Source organism: Myxine glutinosa, chromosome 2 (assembly GCF_964187855.1).
Source record: "Myxine glutinosa chromosome 2, kmMyxGlut1.1, whole genome shotgun sequence".
NCBI lineage: Eukaryota > Metazoa > Chordata > Myxini > Myxiniformes > Myxinidae > Myxine > Myxine glutinosa.
Window position 1 is genome coordinate 121,782,455 of NC_136262.1, and position 23,562 is coordinate 121,806,016.

General features: G+C 47.4%; 1 protein-coding gene across 4 annotated transcripts in view; it reads left to right on the forward strand.

Moving 5' to 3' along the window:
• The first annotated feature begins 1,026 nt into the window (after positions 1 to 1,026).
• Positions 1,027 to 23,562, forward strand: part of LOC137421311 (ran-binding protein 3) — a 96,402-nt gene continuing 73,866 nt past the window's right edge. Inside the window, exons 1-3 of one of the 4 annotated variants that reach the window (XM_078771601.1) lie at positions 1,027 to 1,259; positions 6,778 to 6,842; positions 9,009 to 9,115. Coding sequence is in view for 3 of the 4 variants with exons in the window: in XM_078771603.1 (XP_078627729.1) it covers positions 9,031 to 9,055 (25 nt within the window). In the remaining variant the exon portion in view is untranslated. Of the gene's footprint in view, positions 1,260 to 6,777; positions 6,895 to 9,008; positions 9,164 to 23,562 lie in introns of all 4 variants that reach the window. The other 3 variants (XM_078771600.1, XM_078771603.1, XM_078771604.1) reach the window with 3 other exon arrangements.

A 23,562-nucleotide genomic window follows, 5' to 3' on the forward strand; every position in this document is an offset into this window, starting at 1 on the left:
AATGACCCACAGTGGGTTATAGGACCCGCAGTGGGTTATAGGGCCCACAGTGGGTTATAGGGCCCACAGTGGGTTATAGGACCCGCAGTGGGTTGTAGGACCCGCACTGGGTTATAGCACCTGCAGTGGGTTACAGGAGCCATGGTGGGTCATGGCACCCGCAGTGGGATAGGGGACCTGTGCTGTGGGTTATAGGACCCACAGTGGGTTATAGGAGCCACGGTACTCGGTTAGGGGACATGCAATGGGTTATAGGACCCGGATTGGGTTTAACGGACTCGTAGTGGGTTATAGGACTGCAGTGGGTTATAGGACCCACAGTGGGTTGCAAGAATCGTAGTGGGTTATAGGACCACAGTCGGTTAAATAGACCGCAGTGTGTTATAGGACTGTAGTGGATTGTATAGGACCCGTAGTGGGTTATGGGACCCATAGTAGGATATAAGAGCTGTCGTTGGTTATAGGACCACAGTAGGTTTTGGGACCAGTAGTGGGTAATGGGACCTGCAGTGAGTTGAGAGACCCATAGTGGGTTCGGGGACCCTCAGTGGGTTATTTTTGGACCACAGTGGGTTAGAGGATACATAGTGGGTTATCGGACCACAGTGGGTTGTTGGAACCGTAGTGGCTTACAGGACAGCAGTGGGTTATGGGACCCTTAGTGGGTTATGGGACCGCAGTGGGTTATGGGACCCGTAGTGGTTTCGGGGATCCACAGTGGGTTACGGGACCCACAGTGGGTTGTAGGACCGCAGTGGGTTATGGGACCCAGAGTGGATTATGGAAGCCGTTGTGGGTTTTAGGATCGCAGTGGGTTGCTCCGTATTGAGGTTTAATTGACATATTGAGGAATTCAATGACGCAAAATGTTTCATATATCAGCATTCAGCAAGTAAATAAACAATTAAAACTGTTGTTTTATTTACTCTTATTTTTGTAATCAGTCGACAAATATTTGGTGTGTAATTTAATACGATGTTTCATTAATACCAGAGTGTGGTCGGGGCGGTGTAGAAGATGAAAGCCACATCGGCAAAGGATTACCAGCGTCATTCATATTTTCCACCATTACGTTTTCCTTCTGTCTATAATGTACATAATATCGTAAATGGAATATAAAGTGGCAAATAGTATTGTAACGTTGCACGCAAAGCGTTCGGTGTTCGCGACATGGATTTGGTGGAAAAGTAGCGGACTGCGGAAGGCAATGAAGAAGATCCCCAGCGTTCCCAAAATGGCCGAGTGGACCAGTGCTGAGGGTGAGTGCCGACAAGCGGGAAGTGAAGCGTCTGGTGTGTTTTGGGCGTTCGGTGAAATCATTGGCATTTGAATAAATCTGTGAATAGTTAATTTTTTTGTGAAATGATCTATTTTGCAGGGGCTGTCTATGGTTGCTATGTGTGCGGCCTGTTACGTTAGAGGCCTTCGGCGTCATAAGAATGGGAAGGCGCGCTTCAAAGCGGCACAATTTCACCTGTAACAGTGTTGGTTACCGAAGGCACGATCGGCGACACCTGCTTATTACATCGTGTCGTTTGTAGGAACAGAATCTTGACCGTTTAACTTGTTTGGACCTTCTTGCTCACACCCTCCGGATTGTGACCCGTGAATGGACCGTACGGACCTCGTTTTGTACTAACCTTCTCATCCCAATCCCAATGGATATCATCAGCTGGAGCCGACGGTTCTGTTTGTTTCCTGCACAGAGTCATTTGTTGTATTTTTCAACACTTTCGATGTTCTGATTGCGGATTCATCATTTCCATCTCACAATCTCCAACATGATCTTTATACATTTATTTATTTCTGATGATCACATTGAGGTTCTCCAAGATGTTAAAATGTGAACATCTGTTTTTATGCCTCCACCTATGAAGTCTCCAGAGGCGTTATGTTTTCGGGTTGTCTGTGCGTGCGTCCGTCCGTGCGTGCGTGCGTCCGTCCGTCCATCCGTGCGTCCGTCCATCCGTGCATGCGTCGGTCCGTCCGTGCGTCCGTCCGTCCATCCGTGCGTGCGTCTGTCCGTCCATCCGTGCGTCCGTCCATCCGTGCGTCCGTCCATCCGTGCGTCCGTCCATCCGTGCGTGCGTCCGTCCATGCGTCCGTCCGTCGGTTCGTCCATCCGTGCGTGCGTCCGTCCGTGTGTCCGTCCGTCGGTTCGTCCATCCGTGCGTGCGTGTATCCGTCCGTGATAGGTTTTCGTTACCTTGATAGCTTTGAGAACAGCTGAAGGGATCCAAGTCAAACTTGGTGCAGGTATGTATAATGATGTAAAGATGAACTGATTAGATTTTTGGGTCAAGAGGTGAAAGGTCATCTTTAGTTTAAAAAAAAACAAAAAAAAACTTGGTGAACCAATGATCGGGTTTTGACCAAAGTTGGTATAATTGTACAATATTTTGATGCAGAAATGAACTGATTAGATATCTGCATTGCGGTCAAATCAAAGGTCGGTTTTTGTAATTGGTTTTTGTTACTGCGATAACGAAATGGCTTAAAGGAACCAAGTCACATTTGCTGCAAGTATGCATAATGATGTAAAGATAAATGGATTGCATTATGCGATCAAGAAGTCAAATGTCAGAGGTCCCATTAGGTGAAAATTGCGTTATTGTGCTAACTTATCACGGTTGCGGAGGTCCTCAATGCCAAACAGGAAATCAGAGCCATCTCCCTTCACATATCTCATGCCTTCGATACGGTCTGGCACCCCGCTCTGCTCACCAAACTCTCCTCCCATGGTATCCATGGAAACCAAGCATGGCTTGCAGACTTCCTCTCTGGTCGTAGTCAACGTGTGACCCTCATTGAAATTCTCTCTTCTCCCCTTCCTATTCAGGCTGGAGTTCCTCAAGGCAGTGTTCTGGGTCCTGTGCTTTTTTTTGGGTCTTCATTAATGATCTCTCCGACTCTGGAAAATCCTCTATCTCTTTGCTGTTGACTCCACTCTCTGCCGCTCCATATCCCAACCCTCATATCGGCAGCAGCATCCTCCTCACTCTCTGCAGTCCTGGACAAAAATCACAAACTGGTCAAAGAAGTGGAACATGTCCTTCAATTCTGACAAATCTCACACTCTCACTTTGAATGAATGAATGATCGTTTTAGGGCCATTTTCCCCACTAGAGTGGGGGTCAGCCTTGCGGGCCCCATGACAATCATGGTTCCCTTTTTGAGGCAATGTTTTTATGGCCGGATGCCCTTCCTGACGCCAACCCTCAGTCACCTCTTACAACGTGCAGGGATACAGTGTACCTATTCTAACTCGGGGTACACACCGGGATCATTCATCCCAGTGACCTGGTACTCAATTTGCCGACCTCAGAAGGATGACAGGCTGAGTCAACCCCCCTGGTGTTAATTCAGCAATCGACTGGGATTCGAACCCAGGATCCTAGGATCCCAAGCCGGCACCCTAACCGCTAAGCCAACACCAGACTTTGTCTTTCCGAAAAGACCATCTGGACAACCCTCCCATCTACTTTCTCAACAATCCTCTTGAAGAAGTTCTGTCACTCAAGCTTTTGGGTCTCACTATATCTGCCATGATCTTTCCTGGGAAAACCACATTTCCAAGCTGGCCTCCAAAGCCAGTCGCCGACTGGGCATCCTCCGTCATGCGAAGTCCTTCCTTGGCACACCTGAGCTCCTCACCACATACAAGGCTTTCATCCACAGCTCACTGGAATACTGCTCTCCCCTCTGTGCTGGTGCTCCTGCCTCACACCTAGCTCAGCTTACATGAGCCTTGATCTTGTATAAAAAAAATAAAAAATAAAAAACCAAACTTGATACAAGTACCGTATATATTATGATGAAAAGATGAACTGATTTGATTTCGGCGTCAAAGGTCTGAGGTCATGCCAGGTAAAAGTGTGATGCTTGAGAACAGCTGAAGAGTTTTAAATCAAACTTGGAACAAGTATATACAATGTAATAATATGGGCTGAGGTAGATCTCGCAATGTCGAAGAGTGGTGTTCTGGTTTATAATGACTTGATGTATGTATGCAAACACCTGTACTAAGGTATCGATAAATTGGGTTGAGATTGAGTGATGATGCAGTGCATCTGTTCCATGGTAAGCAAGTGATGTTTTTATTACACATGGTCCCTGGTGGTGTTTTTAGTGCACATGGTCCCTGGTGGTGCTTTTAGGGTACACGGTCTCTCGTGGTGCTTTTAGGGTACATGGTTCCTGGTATATTGGTAGTGTTTTTAGTGCACAATGTCCCTGGTGGTGTTTTTAGGATACATGGTCCCTGGTGGTGTTTTTAGTGCACAATGTCCCTGGTGGTGTTTTTAGTGCACAATGTCCCTCGTGTTGTTTTTAGGGTACATGGTCCCTGGTGGTGTTTTTCGTGCACAATGTCCCTGATGGTGTTTTTAGGGTACTTGGTCCCTGGTAAGGTAGTAGTATTTTTAGGGCACATGTTCCCTGATAGTGTTTTTAGGGCTCATGTTTCCTGGTGGTTTATTTAGGGCTCATGTTTCCTGGTGGTTTATTTAGGGCAAATGTTTCAGGTGGTGTTTTTGGTGTACATGTTCCCTGGTAAGTTGGTGGTGCTTTTGGGGCACATGTTTCCAGGTGATGTTTTTGTGCACATGCTGTGAGGGTAGCTCATAACCATGTCCCACACTTCGAGTTGAACTTGTTTCTAATCTCGATTTGTTGGTTGGTCATATTCAGCTGCGGGATCAAAGGGAGGTGCAAAGCGTCCCTCCCTTTATATTGTTATGTTTGTGGGGGGGTACCAATGAAATACTTTAGGGCCAGATAGAATTGTATAGGGTAGTGTGATCTGACTATCATGAAGAAGAAGAAACACCCATGTAAAAAAAATGACAAGGTCGGTAATCCGTCAGACCGGATGTCGCGTAAGGTTGTATAATTGTCCATGAGAGGGGTGGATCCATGTTAATTCGGTATGGCATAAGGGTAATTCCCTGTATATAAATTGCCTCTGTGGTTTTTCCTTTGTTCCTTATGACACACACCTCACCAGCCATGCACTCTGCACCTACAGTCATGTGAAAAAGTAAGTACACCCCGTGTAGAAGTTTTGACTTTTTCAACATATTTCAACATACAGCTATTTGATCTTCATTTCAACAATATTGATAGATAAAGGTGATATAATATAACAAATGTCATGAAACATTTACATTTTGTAGTCCATTGTGTAATTTAAATAAACATAAATGCAAATTTCGAATGTGGAAATAGTAAGTACACCCCTACATTTATCACTACTTCAAATAACTAAAATTAGAATCAGGTGCACCAGCTCAGGTGCATATGATTAGAACATCGTTAGAGAGGATCTTGGAGGAACCTGTCTTATTTAAACCTCAGACATTTAGCTTGGTTTGCTCTTTGTTGTTGAAGTGTGTGGCGTCACCATGCCTCGATCAAAAGAGCTCTCTGAGGCCTTCAGAAAGGTTAAAGATGCCTACGAGTCTGGGAAGGGATTTAAAAAGATCTCCAAACAATTTGAAATCAATCATTCGACTGTCCGGAAGATCATCTACAAGTGGAGAAGATTCCAAACAACTGCCAACTTGTTCAGGCCAGGCCGCCCCAGCAAGTTCAGCCCGAGAGCAGACCGCAAGATGCTGAAAGAAGTCTCGAAGAACCCCAGAATGTCATCACGGGACCTACAGGTAGCTCTTGCCACTGTTGATGTCAAAGTGCACGAGTGTACCATTAGAAAGAGGCTGCACAAATTTGATCGACTTGGGAGGTGTGCCAGGAGGAAACCTTTGCTGTTCTGAAAGAACATCAGGGCAAGACTAAAGTTTGCCAATGAACACCAAGGCAAAGACCAGCACTTCTGGAACAATGTGCTCTGGACAGATGAGTCAAAGGTAGAGCTATTTGGCCACAGTACCAGAAGACATGTTTGGTGAAAACCAAAGACAGCATTTGACCACAAGAACCTGATACCAACTGTAAAGCATGGTGGTGGAAATATTATGGTTTGGGGCAGCTTTGCTGCATCAGGGCCTGGGCAGCTCACCATCATAGAATCCACTATGAATTCTTCATTGTACCAGAGGGTGCTTGAGGATAATGTGAGGCCATCTGTCAGAAAGTTGAAGCTCAACCGAAGGTGGACCTTGCAACATGACAATGACCCTAAACATACCAGTAAATCCACCAAGGAATGGCTGAAAAGAAAGAAATGGAGGGTTCTGGAATGGCCATGTCAAAGCCCGGATCTAAATCCCATCGAGATGTGTGGGGGGATTTGAAACGAGCTGTGCATGCAAGAAACCCCTCAAACATCACACAGCTGAAAGAAATATGCATGGAGGAGTGGACAAAAATTTCTCCCAGTCGATGTCAGAGACTGGTAGACAGTTATAAGAAACGCCTACTTGAGGTTGTTTCTGCCAAAGGGGGAAATACCACCTATTAGAGCCAAGGGTGTACTTACTTTTTCCACATGCGAAATTTGCATTCATGTTTATTTAAGTTATACAATGGACTACAAAATGTAAATGTTTCATGATATTTGTAATATTATATCACCTTTATCTATCAATATTGTTGAAATGAAGACCAAATACCTGTATGTTGAAATATGTTGAAAAAGTCTAAACTTTACATGGGGTGTACTTACTTTTTCACGTGACTGTACATACGAGTACTTGAACACTGTGCGCAGTATCGTGTTCTAGAATTCCCCAGTTATACAACTGTTCGGATTGTTTGTGTAATTGTTGTATGATTGACGTCTTTTGATTGGTGTTGGATCGTTCCCTTTTTTCACAGATAAACCTTCAAGTGGTTTAGCTCCTCCGAGTTTCAGATTCGATGTGATGGATCGATCTGGAAAGGTGAATTATCTTTCTCTTCATCCTCTCTTCAAACACATTTCATGTTTTCAAGGTATTTACACCTGGGTTTTCTTGCCTCAATGGACTCTTTCATTTGGGTCTTCCCATGTTTCACTCTTGATGTCGATACTTCCTGACTTTGTTGCTCTTCACGCATTTAACAAAATCATAACCTCATCTTGCGTTGTATTTTTTGTATCGCATTCCATTTCCTTTGCTTTTCCTCTGTATAAGTAAAGCTGCAGATGGAAAAACAAACATTTCTCCATCATAAAATCATGAGATGGAATTTGTTTCTGTGAAACTATTGGTTTACAATATAATTGAACAAGGGGCACAACAGTGTCAGGGTCAGGGCACCTTTCTAATGCACGCTCTCTGTGTTTCTCTCTCCACCACCCCTTTCTCTCGACCACCCCTTTCTCTCGACCACCCCTTTCTCTCTACCACCCCTTTCTCTCTACCACCCCTTTCTCCCTACCACGCATTTCTCTCTTCCATGCCTTTCTTTCTACCACCCATTTCTCTCTACCACCCATTTCTCTCTGCCACCCCTTTCTCTCGACCACCCCTTTCTCTCGACCACCCCTTTCTCTCGACCACCCCTTTCTCTCTACCATCCCCTTTCTCTCTACCACCCACTTTCTCTCTACCACCCCGTTTCTCTCTACCACCCCGTTTCTCTCTACCACCCCGTTTCTCTCTACCACCTATTTCTCTCTGCCACCCATTTCTCTCTTCCACGCCTTTCTTTCTTCCACCCATTTCTCTCCACCACCCCCTTCTCTCTACCACCCCTTTCTCTCTACCACCCATTTCTCTCGACCACCCATTTCTCTCTACCACCCATTTCTCTCTACCACCCATTTCTCTCTACCACCCATTTCTCTCTACCACCCCTTTCTCTCGACCACCCCTTTCTCTCGACCACCCCCTTTCTCTCTACCACCACGTTTCTCTCTCTCTCCCATCCCTTTGCTCTCGACCATCCCTTTGCTCTCTCCTCCACTCCCTCTCTCCCCCACTCCCTCTCCCTCCTTCCCTCTCCCTCCCTCTCCCTCACTCCCTCTCCCCCACCCCCTCTCCCATTCCCTTTCTCTCCCCCTCTCCCTCTCCCTCTTCCTCTCTCTCCCCCACTCCATCCCCCCTCTTTTCCCCACTCCCTCTTCCTCTCTCTCCCACACTCCCTCTTCCTCTCTCTCCCCCACTCCCTCTTCTTCCTCTCTTTGCTCACTCCCTCTCCCTCTCCCTCTCCCTCTCTTTCCATATCCCCTCTCCTCACTCCCTCTGCTTCCCTCCTCCCACCCCTCGTGCTCTCCCTCCCTCTCCCTCTCACTCCCTCTCACTTCCTCTCCCTCCCTCTCCCACACTCCCCCACCCCCTCACCCCCTACTCCATTCCTCCTCTTTCCCACTCCCTCTTCCTCTCTCTCCCACACACCCTCTGCCTCTCTCTCCCACACTCCCTCTCCCATCATTCTCTTTCTCTCCCCCACGCCCTCTCCCTCTTCCTCTCTCTTCCCCCCCTCCCTCCCCTCTCTCTCCTCCCCCTCCCTCCCCTCTCTCTCCCCCACTCCCTCTTCATCTCTCTCCCCCACTCCCTCTTCATCTCTCTCCCCCACTCCCTCTTCATCTCTCTCCCCCACTCCCTCTTCCTCTCTTTGCTCACTTCCTCTCCCTCTTCCTCTCTTTGCTCACTTCCTCTCCCTCTCCCTCTCTTTCCAAATCCCCTCTCCTCACTCCCTCTGCCTCTCTCCTCCCACCCCTCGCGCTCTCTCTACCCCGCTCGGTCTCTCTCCACCTCCTCCAACCCCTCCCTCTATATCCTCCCCCCCACCCCTCTCCCTCTCTATCCCCCCACTCCTCTCCCTTTCTCTCTCCACCCCTCTCCCTCCCTCTCTTGCCCATCCCTTCTTCCTCTCTCACCCTCCCCTCACCCCTCATCCTCTCTCCTCACCCTCTCTCCTCATCCACTCTCCCTCTATCCCCCCCCACCCCCTCTCTCCTGGTCTCTCCTCCCCCACCTCCTCTCTTTCTCCCACCGCCTCTCCATCCCATCTCTCTATCTCTCTCCTCTGCATTATTCCATCTCCTTCCTTCAACTTTTTCACTTTACTGTTGCTCCTCTCCCTCTTCGTCTACTTTGCCCTGTGCTGCTGTTCCCCAGAAACGACAGGTCACTCCCACCAATGAAGACTCAGACGGTAAGATTCTGTGCTCTGAAATATGAATTGTAGCGGTAGCAACATAACTGAGAATTAATTGAAGTGAAAGGTAACTGGATAATGGGAAAAATGATTTGAAAGAAAAAGTTAATGCTCTGTGGTGTGCTGAAGAAAACGGTTTGTTACGTTTGTGGGGGGTGGGCATGAAATACCTTAGGAAAGTTCAGAATGTGTAGGTTTTAGTAGGGGCCGTATGACGTGAAGAAGAAGCCATCTCGATGTACATAAGTAGGGAATTTGTATAGAATAAGATCGTATATGTGTCTAAGGGATTTCATTCGAATCTCAGGCTAATGGGGGGCAATATGACCCATTTGGCTCACTAGCGTCTGACTGTCTGGTTTTGAGAAGCTGGGGAAAAACATCCTTGGTTGACCTTGTCAACATTCCTTCCTTTGAGTTCCTTGCTTGCCTTTCTCTCAAGCCCCAGTCTGAAAAACTGGGATGATGTTTATTTTGAGTTTTCCTTTGATCCTTGAAGTATATTACCGAATACGAGCTGGAACAAATTGAGATGATGCTGGTGCTGGCTGTGTGAGAACCAAAATGGTGCTACTTGCTTGAGCGCCCATTTTCTCCCATGCATGTTATCCTTATCCCTTAATAAACCTCTTGTACAGTGTCCGAGTTGAGGAGGTGCTTTTTCCTGAGAAAGGGATTAGGGAATCCACGACATGTCTCCATACAAGGGGTGGAGCTATGCTAATTGGGTAGGGTTTAAGGATAACCCCCAGTGTGTAATTGCCCCTGTGATTTTTCCCTTCGTTTTTATTTCATCCTGCTATTGCAACAGCCATAAAATCCCGACAGAAACCCAGCACATTTGCCAATCGGCAAGTAAACCCCAAAGTCATCCGAACATTTCTGAACAGAGATTAGACTCCGCCCCCCCTCACACCCCCCCCCCCCCCCCCCGACGACTCGTGATGGAAAGGCACACACCTGTCTATCTAAGGTCTCACAGCTGACAATGCATATCAGAGCAAAAACAAAGCCATGAGGTCGAAGGAACTGCCTGCAGAGTTCAGAGACAGGATTGTGTCGAGGCACACATCTGGGGAAGCCTACAAAAAAATCTCTGCTGCATTGAAGGTTCCCAAGAGCACAGTGGCCTCCATAATTCTTAAATGGAAGAAGTTTGGAACAACCAGGACTCTTCCTAGAGCTGGCCGCCCGGCAAACTGACCAATCAGGGGAGAAGGGCCTTGGTAAGAGAGGTGACCAAGAACCCGATGGTCACTCTGGTTGAGCTCCAGAGATCCTGTGCGGAGATGGGAGAAACTTCCAGAAGGACGACCATCACTGCAACACTCCACCGATCTGGGATTTATGGCAGAGTGGCCAGACGGAAGCCTCTCCTCGGTGAAAGACACATGAAAGCCCTCTAGGAGTTTGCAAAATAGCACCTAAAGGACTCTCAGACTGTGAGAAACAAGATTCTGTGGTCTGATGAAACCAGGATTGAACTGTTTGGCTTCTGTCTGGCTAAACACGGTAGAAAGCAAATGAACTGTTTATACACGGTATAAAGCTAGCTGGGATGAGTACAAGCTTGCTGGGATGAATGATCCCGGTGTGTACCCCGGTTTAGAATAGGTACACCGTATCCCCACGCATCGTAAGAGGCGACCAACGGTTGGCGTCAGGAAGGGCATCCGGCCATAAAAACATTGCCTCAAACAGGGAACCATGATTGTCATGGGGCCCGCAAGGCTAACCCTCGCTCTAGCGGGGAAAAATGGCCTCAAAACGATCATTCATTTCATATTCATTCATAAAGCAAATGAGCACTTCTAGGAATTTCAGGAAAGAAGTTGGGGATTGAAAGAGGTGGGTTTTGGGGTGTTTTAACGGGGGAAGAAAAGATCAAGGTTTTGGATGGGGGAAGATAAGAGATGGTGGAGAACAGCTGTTTTAAAGACCTGGAAATTACAAAAATTAAACTTTAAAAATTAAATTAAAATTAAAGTTAAATTAAGGTTTTAAAGAACATTAAAAGATTTTTTTAAAAAAATTTTTTTTTTTTTTGTATACAAGATCGAGGCTCGTGAAAGAGCGAACATTAATCACAAAAAGACAAACCGACACATAAAACATATAACATCGGGAGCGGTATACAAGATGGGGAGAGAGGGGGAAGGACACAAACACAACATTTGAGAGCAGGGACCGAGAGACATGGAGACATCGAGAGATCTGTGGGAGGGAGAGGGTTTTGGGGGGGGGGGGGAGGCATGGGAAGGGGGGGGGGTGGGAGAGCTATAAAACATATGGACACTGCCAGGACTTCCAGGAAAGAAGTTGGAATTTCAAACAAGGTGGATCTGGGGTGAATTAGTGGGGGTAGAAAAGATCAAGGTTTTGGATGGGGGAAGATAGGAGATGGTGGTGAACTGCCGTTTTAAAGACCTGGAGGGAGGTGTGGGATTGAAAGGAGTGTGGGAGTTTGTTCCAGAGGCGGGAGAAAAGAGGAATGAAAGAGTGAAGGTGAGCAGAGAGCCGAGATTTCGGCAGTTTAACCATCAGAGGGTTGCTGGCAGATCTTGTGCAACCTGTAGGAATATTTGGGGGACAGAGCACAGAGAGAGCTGGGGGAGCAAGGCCGGAGAGGAGTCAGTAGAAGACAGAAAGACCACCTACCTGCCTGCGGTGAGTGAGTGAAAGGCCCTCAGAGATAGCTTCATCGCGAGAGATTCCAATGATTCTGAAAGCTTTGGTTTCAACAGCGTGAAGCCGAGCTAGGTGTGAGGCAGGAGCACCGCCCCATAGGGGAGAACAGTATTCCATCGAGCTGCGGATGAAAGCCTTGTATGTGGTGAGGAGCTCAGGTGTGCCTCGGAAGGACTTCGCACGACGGAGGATGCCCAGTCGGCGACTGGCTTTGGAGGCCAGCTTGGAAATGTGGTTTTCCCAAGAAAGATCATGGCAGATAGTGAGACCCAAAAGCTTGAGCGACAGAATTTCTTGGAGAGGATTGTTGAGAAAGTAGATGGGAGGTTGTCCAGTCGATCTTTACAGAGAGACATAGTAAGAGTGTGAGATTTGTCAGGATTGAAAGACATGTTCCACTTGTTTGACCAGTCTGTGATTTTGTCCAGGTCTTCAGAGAGTGAGGAGGCTGCAGACTGCCGATCTGAGGGAAGAGGAATGGAGCGGCAGAGAGTGGAGTCATCAGCAAAGAGATAGAGAGGATTTTCCAGAGAGTCGGATAGATCATTGATAAAGACCAGAAAAAGCACAGGGCCCAGCACACTGCCTTGGGGAACTCCAGCCTGAACAGGAAGGGGAGATGAGAGAAATCCATTCAGGGCCACACGTTGACTACGACCAGAGAGGAAGTCCACAAGCCATGCATGGAGATTTCCATGGATACCATAGGAGGAGAGTTTGGTGAGCAGAGACCGTATCGTATCGAGGCACGTGATATGTCAAGGGAGACAGCTCTGATTTCCTGTTTGGCATTGAGGACCTCCATCCATTGTTGAGACAGCAGAAGCAGCATGTCCAGTGTCGAGTGACCTGGTCTGAAACCAAATTGATGATCAGAGATCAAGCCATTGGAGAAGAGGAAAGATTTCATATCCGAAGCAATGATGGATTCCATGACTTTGCTGATAATTGGGAGCAGGCTGATTGGTCTGTAGTTGCAAGGATCTGTTTTTGCACCTTTTTTGTGTAAAGCGGTAATGTTTGCTGATTTCCAGGATGCTGGCAGATGACCTTGAGCAAAAGATAGGGTGAAAAGAACAGAGAGAGGGTGAGATAGAGCAGCAGAGCAGGATTTTAGGACCCGTGGGCTGATGCCGTCTGGTCCAGCTGCAGAATCAGAGTCGAGGTTAGACAAAAACTCCTCCACCTTGTCAGGAGAGAAGGACACAGAGTCCAGGAGCAGTTGGGTTCGACTGGGAAAGGTGGGAACAGAGAGAGATGGGTTTGGGACTAAAGATTTTGAGGCAAACACAGAGTTGAGGCATTCGGCTTTGTCACGTGCGATGTCAACTGTGTGGCCATTTGAGGTAAGGGAGGGGATGGAGGGGGAACAAACACCAGAAACGGATTTGACCAGACGCCACCAGGATTTGGAGGAAGGAGACAGGTTTGAGAGTTCATTCTTGAGTGAGGAGAGATAGTGCTTCCTGGCACTCCTGAGGGTAGACACACACTTGTTCCGAGCGTTGTGGAAGGAACTGGGATTGCCTTCATTTGGATTTGCCTTCCAAGAGGCAAAGGCAAGTTGTTTCAGGGCAACTGCCTCACCACAAGATTCAGTGTACCATGGACGGGAGGAAGGGTAAGACAACTGAAGACGAGATGGGATAAATCTGTGCATGAGAGAGCAGTTTGCTTTGGAAGAATTCCCAGGAAGAATTGATGTCAGAGGCAGTGGAGATGGGAGACCAATCCAGACGATTGATGGCTGCTTGAAGACCGTCCCAGTTGGCCTGAGTGAAATGCCAGACTCGTCGACGCTGTTGGAGGCTCTCTGAGAATGGCCAGAGAGATGTCCACTTTGACAAGCACATGATCAGAAGAACCGATTGGAGCAGAAGAAGAGCAGCAGACATTAGCAGGGAAGTTTGTCATAACCAAGTCTAGAAGAGAAGATACTCCATTGGCTGAGATCCGGGTCTGGAAATTGACAGATTGTGTCAATCCCAGTGAGTCACAGAAGTCCTTTGCTGAGGTGCCATGACTGGTGAGAGAGGAACCCACACCCAACCAGGTGGCATGATGACAGTTGAAGTCACCACATATGAGGAAGAGAGAGTTGGGATGAGTGGATAGAAGTTGGTCCATGTTGTCAGACAGTGAAATGTAAATGGAGTCATCACTGTTTGGAGGACGGTACAGAACACATATGAACAAAAGGTGGGAGCGGAGAGGAAGCCGTAGCCAGAGGTACTCCTGGCGGTGAGGAGGAGAGAGGGCAGTGCAAGGAGAGTGAGGAAGAGAGTTTTTGATAAAGATAGCCACCCCACCACCAGGACGAGGCTCAGGTCTGTCATCCCGGAGGAGGGAGTAACCAGGAAGAGATATTAAGGAATCAGAGACATCTTGAAGGAGGAAAGTCTCTGTTAAGCAGATCAAGTCTGGATTGTCAGAAGCAACCTGAATGGAGAGATCAGTCAGGTTTGAGCGAAGGCCCCGGATGTTTGAGGTCCATACCGTTAATGAAGAGAGAGGGGGAGCATCGGGTACAGGACAGGACAGGGGAGGAGTAGGGTAAGATGAAAGATGAGAGGGGGGAGGTAGGGAGAGCAGTTGATAGTGTGGCAGAGATTACAGAAGAGTTACAAGAAAGGGAAGGATGAGGAGGACGAATGGTTTGATGGTGAAGGGATGAGGCACAGTGAAGGGTTGTTTGAGGGGGGGCAGAGGAAAGTAGAAGGTTGGGGGGGGTGGAGGTATGAGATAGAAGGGAGACGAAGTGGGGAGGAGGCAGCTTTGAGGAGGAGGGGGGAGGAGGGAGAATTCGAGAGGAATGGTATGGGGGGAGATTTGAATGGGAGGAGTTGGGGGGGAGTTTTGAAGGGGAGGGGGGAGTTTAGGAGGGGAGGGGTAAGGGGGGAGTTTAGGAGGGGAGGGGCAAGGGGGGAGTTTAGGAGTGGAGGGTCAAGGGGGGAGTTTAGGAGTGTAGGGGCAAGGGGGGGATTTGGAGGGGAGGGGCAAGGGGGGAGTTTAGGAGAGGAAGGGGAAGGGCAAGGGGAGAGTTCAGGAATGGAGGGGCAAGGAGGGGGATTTGGAGGGGAGGGGCAAGGGTGGAGTTTAGGAGGGGAAGGGCAAGGGGGGAGTTTAGGAGTGGAGGGGCAAGGGGGGAGTTTAGGAGTGGAGGGGCAAGGGGGAATTTAGGAGTGTAGGTGCAAGGGGGGGATTTGGAGGGGAGAGGCAAGAGGGGAGTTTAGAAAGTGGATGATTAATGAAAGAATATTTCTCATATTCGAATCTATATTCAGATCTTCACCAAAATCGAATCGATTCTTCCTTGTCACACACACAACCTGTCCACCAAGTTTTGTCGAAATCCACCCACAACGTTTTGAGATATCCTGGAATGTATAGTTTTTGGCCCTATTTCCCAATGGTGAAGGTAACCATCCATATGGAACGATGACTTGAAACTCGGCTCAAAAACCGTGATTGGTCGAAATTAACCCCCGCAATCATGAAATCTGTACACAGATTACCCCCGATTGGTCAAACCAACGATATTTAAGGATTTACTGTCTATATAGTTACAGCCATCGGGTCAGCCCTGTTGTCCGGTCCGAATCCCGACGACCAACTGATTTGATCATTCCAGATTATAGGCCTGTTTTCTATGATACCATAACTCCAATGGAACCACCGTGCTCTAATACAATGTGTTTTCATCTCGGCTTATTTGATTTGCTCGAATTTGTTCTGTTAAGGATGCTTTTGTGGTTCGTGTTTATAAGAACCACCTTTGAGGCCATTTTTCCCCGCAGAGTGGGGGTTGGCCTTTTTCGGTCACCGTGGTCCCCTTTTTTTGAAGCAATGTTTTACGGCCGGATACCCTTCCTGCCACCATCCCTGTTAGTCGCCTCTTGCGACACAGGGAATTACCAGTGAACTGGTACTCAATTTGCCGACCTCGGAAGGATGACAGGCTGAGTCAACCCCCAAGGCGTTAATTCATCGATCAACCGGGATTCAAACCTTCAAACCCAGGATCCGAGGATCCCAAGCTGGCACCCTAACCGCTAAGCCAACACCAGGCTATGTTCGTGTTTATAAGATTTATTCCATTATGTTGGAGAGGCGTTATTGTGCTAATGGTTTGATTCGGTCATGCGAGTGTTTTTAGACGTCATTGTAATCTCTTGTTTAAGTTTGGTTGGTTTTCATTTAAACAAGTTCCCATTGCATTGGAAGTTGTGCAAAATAATTTGATTATAAAAAAAATTTGAACATTTCTTTCTCTTTATTTTTCATAAACCGGAAGTACGTCGTGAAAGTGATTCGCGGAACAGGAACTTAATTATACGTTGAGGGCCTGTGTATTCATGTGTGTGTTGGTGGGCTCATGTGTACATTCTGTGGAAGCAAGTTCAACATTTGGTAAGATTTTCTTCTCCTTGTATCTCCTTTATTTTTCTTTGTCTAAGCAGAGGTGAATTCTTCCAAATAGTTTTTGTCAGGTTCACTTGGATGGTTTTGAGAGCAGAGGAGTGGCATCCGAAACTCGAATCCTATCCAGGTTCCTCCTGATGACTCCATCATTGTCTATTTGGGCTCTTCTTGATACTCCAATGCTGTATTTGGCCAATTATTAGGTTTACTCTCCATGAAATGGAGTAACCTATTAATCTGCTAGAGTTTTTCTTATTATTCTTCCGCCCTATTTTGCACCTCCGAAAACTTCATAATTAATGTTCTCAGCAACCCCTGGTCGGATTGAGAGGAAATTTTCATCAAATTATCGTCTCGGCTCCTAGAATTTTTTAATGCTAATTATGACGTCATAGGTCACGTGGTATGGGCGCCATCTTGTAAAACAAATTCAACTTTTCCCCTCTATCTCCGAAACGGCTCAATGGAAAAATTTGAGGAATGGCTCATTCTAAAGAACTCGTCAATGGGAACAAAAGACATGTGTATCGAGTATATTAAAAATGCTAACATAAAGAGGTTAGAATTCGTCAAACAAAAAATTTTCTCCCCCGAAAATGGGATTTTTTTCCCAGATGCTTAGTTAGAAAAAAACTCAGAATGCAAAAATTATCGGTCATACGTCACATGGTTCGACCGCCATCTTGTTTTTCGTGAAAAAAACACAACCCCTTTTTCTCCGCAACGGCTGAACGGATCGAGCCCAAACTTGGCATGCTTATTCGCATACCCATGACGAACAAAAAAGTCACCGAGCACGACGTCATCCGACACATGGTTTCAGAGTTATGACGTTTTAAAGCTCAAACTAGAAATGGTATCACCTCCATAATTTGTGGAGATATCGAGTGGAAACTTTACACAAATGTTCCTCATGGGGGGATGTTTCAATGTTACTTGAGACGTTTTGATTAGTCACATGGTTTGGCTGCAATAAATAATGGAAGTTTAATTTTAAAAAGCTTGTAACTCTTGAACCACTGCATGGATCGACTTGAATTTTTAATGCAATGTAGCTCTCATCAATCGTAAGAAGCGTGCAAAATTTCAAAATGATTGGATGTACGGTCTCGAAGCTATAAGTCTTTATTGTTGAAAGAAGAAGAAACACACCGTTTTGTCCCTCCAAAACGTGATCACTATCACGCGATCTCCCGCGGTCATTTCAACCTGAAATTAAATTCAAATTGAGGATTTGTCAATAGGTGAGGCATATTAACAAACGAATGAAACAGATTTGTTCAAATTCTGACCTTTTTAAAATCGATCGCATTTCACCCAAAGTTTGAGGTACTAAAGAAGAATAACGCACCCTTTTGTCCTCCAGGACGTGGTCACGATAACGCGATCTCCCGCGGTCATTTGAACCTCAAATAAAATTCCAATTGCAGATTTCTCAATAGATGAGGTCTATTAACAGACGAATGAAACAGATTTGCTAAAATTCTGACTTTTTTTTAAACATGATCGCATTCGACATAAAGTTGTGAGCATACTAAAGAAGAAGAAGAATCGTTTAGCTTCTCAGATGAAATAAATAATTCTGTCTCTGCAATTTCAGGTTAATTTTCTTTTTAAAATGGCTTTTTCTGCAATCAGTGCATGGATTGACGTGTGGATCTGTGCGTGGGTGTGGGGGGGGGGGGGGGGGGTGAGGGTGAGGGATGTGCGTGTGTGTGGGAGGGGGGGGGGGGTTGGTTGGTGTGTGTGTGTGTGTGTGTGTGTGTGTGTGTGTGTGTGTGTGTGTGTGTGTGTGTGTGTGTGTGTGTGTGTGGGGGGGTGGGGGTGTGTGTGTGTGTGTGTGAGAGGGGTTTGGGGTGTGTGTGTGTGGGGGGGGGGGGGGTCTGGGGATGTGTGTTTGTGTGTGTGTGTGAGGGGTTTGGTGTGTGTGTGTGAGGGGTTTGGGGTGTGTGTGTGTGTGGGAGGGGTTTGGTGTGTGTGTGTGTGGGAGGGGTTTGGTGTGTGTGTGTGTGGGAGGGGTTTGGTGTGTGTGTGTGTGGGAGGGGTTTGTTGTGTGTGTGTGTGTGAGGGGTTTGGTGTGTGTGTGTGAGGGGTTTGGTGTGTGTGTGGGAGGGGTTTGGTGTGTGTGTGTGTGGGAGGGGTTTGGTGTGTGTGTGTGTGGGAGGGGTTTGTTGTGTGTGTGTGTGTGAGGGGTTTGGTGTGTGTGTGTGAGGGTTTGGTGTGTGTGTGGGAGGGGTTTGGTGTGTGTGTGTGGGAGGGGTTTGGTGTGTGTGTGTGGGAGGGGTTTGGGGTGTGTGTGTGTGGGAGGGGTTTGGTGTGTGTGTGTGTGTGTGAGGGGTTTGGTGTGTGTGTGTGTGTGAGGGGTTTGGTGTGTGTGTGTGTGGGAGGGGTTTGGTGTGTGTGTGTGTGTGGGAGGGGTTTGGTGTTTGTGTGGTGGGGGGGGGTGGGGGGGGGGGTCTGGGGATGTGTGTTTGTGTGTGTATGCATGTGGGGATGTGCGTGTGTGTGGGGGGGTGGGGGTGGATATGGGTTTATGTTGGGGGGGGGGGGTTGGGGTGTGCGTGTGGATGAGGGGGGGGGGGTTGGATGTGTGTGCGTGTGTGTATGTGTGGAGGGGTGTGTGTGTGGGGGGATGGGGAATGTGTGTGTGTGTATGTGGGTGGGGGGTGGATATGTGTGTGTGTGTGTGTGTGTGTGTGTGTGTGTGTGTGTGTGTGTGTGTGTGTGTGTGTGTGTGTGTGTGTGTGTGTGTGTGTGCGGGGGGGGGGGGGGTTGGGGTGTGCATATGGAGGGGGGGCAAATGTGTGTGTGTTTGTGTGGAGGTGGGGTGTGTGTTTGTGTGTGTGGTGGGGGGAGGGTGTGTGTGTGGGGGGGGGGGGGTCTGGGGATGTGTGTAAGTGTGTGGTCAGAGGTAGGTGGTGTGGTCATGCTGTTTGGTCGATTGATGTGTTTAAGGGTAAGATGTGAATGATTTAATGATATTATCATATTATAGAGTGTGTAAGGAAAGTTATAAATATATGATAACACATTAAATCCTATTGCAAGTAAAGTTGGGATAAGTGATGTTGCATTGATGGGTTGACTGACTGCCTGGACGCAACTGAGGTTGTGGATCCACTGATTTACCATCAATTGATGTGGATCCATGATCGAGGTTGTGGATCCGCCATTTGGAGAGGTCCTGGGCTGAAAGGATTGAAACCTCGAGGAAGAACGGTGCCCAGCTGATGATCCATGCAGTCGGGAAACTAGTCAATTGCTTACGGGTTAAGGTTCTTGCTTTAGGTGGAGAAACTATGTTTGAGGTTTACAATTTAAATAAAGTTGAATATGGGATGTTGTAAAATTGACATCATTTACAACAATCCTTTAAATTATTTCAGTTTAGGAACAACCGATACTGTACAATTGTGTGTGTGTGTGTGTGTGTGTGTGTGTGTGTGTGTGTGTGTGTGTGTGTGTGTGTGTGTGTGTGTGTGTGTGTGTGTGTGTGTAGGGGTGTGCATGTGGGGGGAGGGGGAAATGTGTGTGTGTGGATGTGTGTGTGTGGGGGGGGGGGGGATTGGGGTGTGCGTATGGAGGGGGGTGGGTGTGTGTGTGTATGTATGTGGAGTTGGGGGGTGTATGTGTGGAGGGGTGTGCATGTGGGGGGAGGGATGTGGGGTTGTTTGCGTGTAGGTGTGTGGGGGGTGGATATGTGTGTATGTGGGGGGGGGGGTTGGGGGGTGCATGTGGAGGAGGGGCGGTTGGATGTGTGTTTGTGTGCGCGTGCGGGTATAAAAGAGAGAGATAGAATTGTGAGGAACAGAAATGACAAAACGAGATGTGTGTGTGTGTGTATGCATGTGGGGATGTGTGTGTTTGTGTGTGTGTGGGGATGTGCGTGTGTGTGGGGGGGTGGGGGGGTGGATATGGGTGTGTGGGGGGGTGGATATGGGTGTATGTTGGGGGGGGGGGGGGTTGGGGTGTGCGTGTGGAGGAGGGGGGGTTGGATGTATGTGTGGGGGGGTGTGTGTTTGGGGGGAGGGGTGTGGGTGGGGGTAGGGTGTGTGTGTGTCGGTGTCGGGGTTGTATCCAAGGGGGACTTGTATCCAAGGGGTTGTATTGTATCCAAGGTTGTATTGTATCCCTGTATTGTATTGTATTGGTTGTATCCATGGTTGTATTGTATCCCTTGTATCCAAGGGGTTGTATCCAAGGGGGACAAGGGGGATCCAAGGTTACTCTCCATTTCATGTCCAATGAAAGTGGGGTTGTATCAAAAGTGGGGTTGTATCAAAAGTGGGGTTGTATCAAAAGTGGGGTTGTATCAAAAGTGGGTGCGAGTAAACCGGTCATCACTGCCAGCAGTTTTAAAGTGGCAGTTCTAGTTAGGTTTACTGTCCATGTAATGGAGAGTAACCTATTATTACTGCTCGAGTTTTTCTTATTATTATTATTATTATTATTATTATTATTGTTATTATTATTATTATTATTATTCCACCCTATTTTGCACCTCCGAAAACTTCATAATTAGTGTTCTCAGCAACCCCTGGTCGGATTGACAGGAAATTTTCATCAAATGATCGTCTCGGCTCGTATAATCTTTTAATGCTAATTATGACGTCATAGGTCACGTGGTATGGGTGCCATCTTGTAAAACAAATTCAACTTTTCCCCTCTATCTCTGAAACGGCTCAATGGAAAAATTTGAGGAATGGATCATTCTAAAGAACTCTTCAATGGGAACAAAAGACGTGTATCGGGTATATTAAAAATGCTAACGTTAAGAGGTTAGAATTCATCAAACAAAAAATTTTCTCCCCTGAAAATGGGATTTTTTTTTCCCAGATGCTTCGTTAAAAAAAACTCAGAATGCAAAAATTTTCGAAGTCAAACGCCACATGCTTCGGCCGCCATCTTGTTTTTCGTGAAAAAACACAAAAACCCCTTTTTCTCCGCAACGGCTGAACGGATCGAGCCCAAACTTGGCATGCATATTCGCATACCCATGACGAACAAAAAGGTCAAAGACCACGACGTCATCCGACCCATGGTTTCAGAGTTATGACGTTTTAAAGCTCAAACTAGAAATGGTATCACCTCCATAATTTGTGGAGATATCGAGTGGAAACTTTACACAAATGTTCCTCATGGGGGGGGGGATGTTTCAACGTTACTTGAGACGTTTTGATAAGTCACATGGTTTGGCCGCAATAAATAATGGAAGTTAAATTTTTAAAAGCTTGTAACTCTTGAACCACTGCATGGATCGACTTGAATTTTTAATGCAATGTAGCTCTCATCAAGCGGAAGAAGTGTGCAAAATTTCAAGATGATTGGATGTACGGTCTCGAAGCTATAAGTCTTTATTGTTGAAAGAAGAAGAAACACACCGTTTTGTCCTTCCAGAACGTGATCACTATCACGCGATCTCCCGTGGTCATTTCAACCTCAAATTAAATTCCAATTGAGGATTTGTCAATAGGTGAGGCATATTAACAAACGAATGAAACAGATTTGTTCAAATTCTGACCTTTTAAAAATCGATCGCATTTCACCCAAAGTTTGAGGTACTAAAGAAGAATAACGCACCCTTTTGTCCTCCAGGACGTGGTCACGATAACGCGATCTCCCGCGGTCATTTGAACCTCAAATAAAATTCCAATTGCAGATTTCTCAATAGATGAGGTCTATTAACAGACGAATGAAACAGATTTGCTCAAATTCTGACTTTTTTAAACATGAAACGCATTCGACATAAAGGTGTGAGCAACTAAAGAAGAAGAAGAATCGTTTAGCTTCTCAGATAAAATAAATAATTATGTCTGCAATTTCAGGTTAATTTTCTTTTTAAAATGGCTTTTTCTGCAATCAGTGCATGGATTGACATGTGTGGATGTGTGTGTGGGGTGGGGGAGGGGGGGGGTGAGGGATGTGCGTGTGTGTGTGTGTGTGTGGGAGGGGTTTGGCGTGTGTGTGTGTGTGTGTGTGTGTGTGTGTGTGTTAGGGGTGGGGGGGTGGGGGTATGTGGGTGGGTGGGTGTGTGGTGGGGGGGGGGGTCTGGGGGTGTTTGTGTGCATGTGGGGATGTGCGTGTGGGTGTGTGTGTGGGGGGGGGGGGGGGGGAGGAGGGCGTGGATATGGGTGTATGTTGGGGGGGGGGGGTTGGGGTGTGCGTGTGGATGAGGGGGGTTGGATGTGTGTGTGTGCACGTGGGGATGTGTTCATGGATGTGTGTGGGTGTGGGTGGGTGGATATGTGTGTATGGGGGGTTGGGGTGTGTGTGTGTGTGTGGAGGAGGGGGGGGGTTCGATGTGTGTGTGTATGTGTGGAGGGGTGTGTGTGTGTGTGTATGTGTGGAGGGGTGTGCATGTGGGGGGAGGGGAATGTGTGTGTGTGTGTGTGTGTGTGTGTGTGTGTGTGTGTGTGTGTGTGTGTGTGTGTGTGTGTGTGTGTGCGCGTGCGTGTGCGCGCGCGTGTGTGTGTGTGTGTGTGGATGTATATGTGTGTGGAGCGGTGGGGGGGGGGGGTGGTGTGGGGTGTTTGAGTGTAGGTCTGTGTGGGTGGATATGTGTGTATGTGGGGAGGGGAGGGGTGCGTGTGGAGGAGGGGCGGTTGGATGTGTGTGTGTGTGTGTGTGTGCATGCATGCGTGCGTATAAAAGAGAGTTAGAATTGTGAGGAACAGAAATGACAAAACGAGATGTGTGTGTGGGGGTGGGGGGGGGGGGTGTGGGGGTGTGTGTCGGGGGATGTGTGTGGGGGGGTGGGGGCAGGGGTGTGTGTGGATGTGTGTGTGTGTGTTGGGGGTGGGGTGTGTGTGTGTGTGGATGTGTGTGTGTGTGTGTGTGTGTGCGTGTGTGTGTGTGTGTGTGTGTGTGTGTGTGTGTGTGTGTGTGTGTGTGTGTGTGTTTGGAGGGGTGTGCGTGTGGGGGGAGGGTGTGTGCGTGTGTGTGTGTGTCGGGGTTGTATCCAAGGGGGTTGTGTCAAAGCATGTCCAATGAAATTGGGGTTGTATCAAAAGTGGGGTTGTATCAAAAGTGGGTGCGAGTAAACCGGTCATCACTGCCAGCAGTTTTAAAGTGGCAGTTCTCGTTATTATTATTATTATTATTTTTTTGTATGCTGAATCGAGGCTCGTGAAAGAGCTAACATTTATTCCACAAACAAATCAACCAGACAAACAAAGCATACAAAAAGAGGGAGCGGAAGACAAGATGGGGAGAGGAAAGGAAGCACACAAACACAACACCTGAGAGCAGGGAGAAGCGTGGGAGGGAGAGGGCCTGGGTGGATGAGGCATGGGAAGGGAGGGGGGGGGGGAGAGGTATAAAACACAAGGAGACCAAGAGGACTTCCAGGACAGAAGTTGGTATTTCAAAAAAGTGTAGGATTTGGGGTGAAATTAGCAGGGGTAG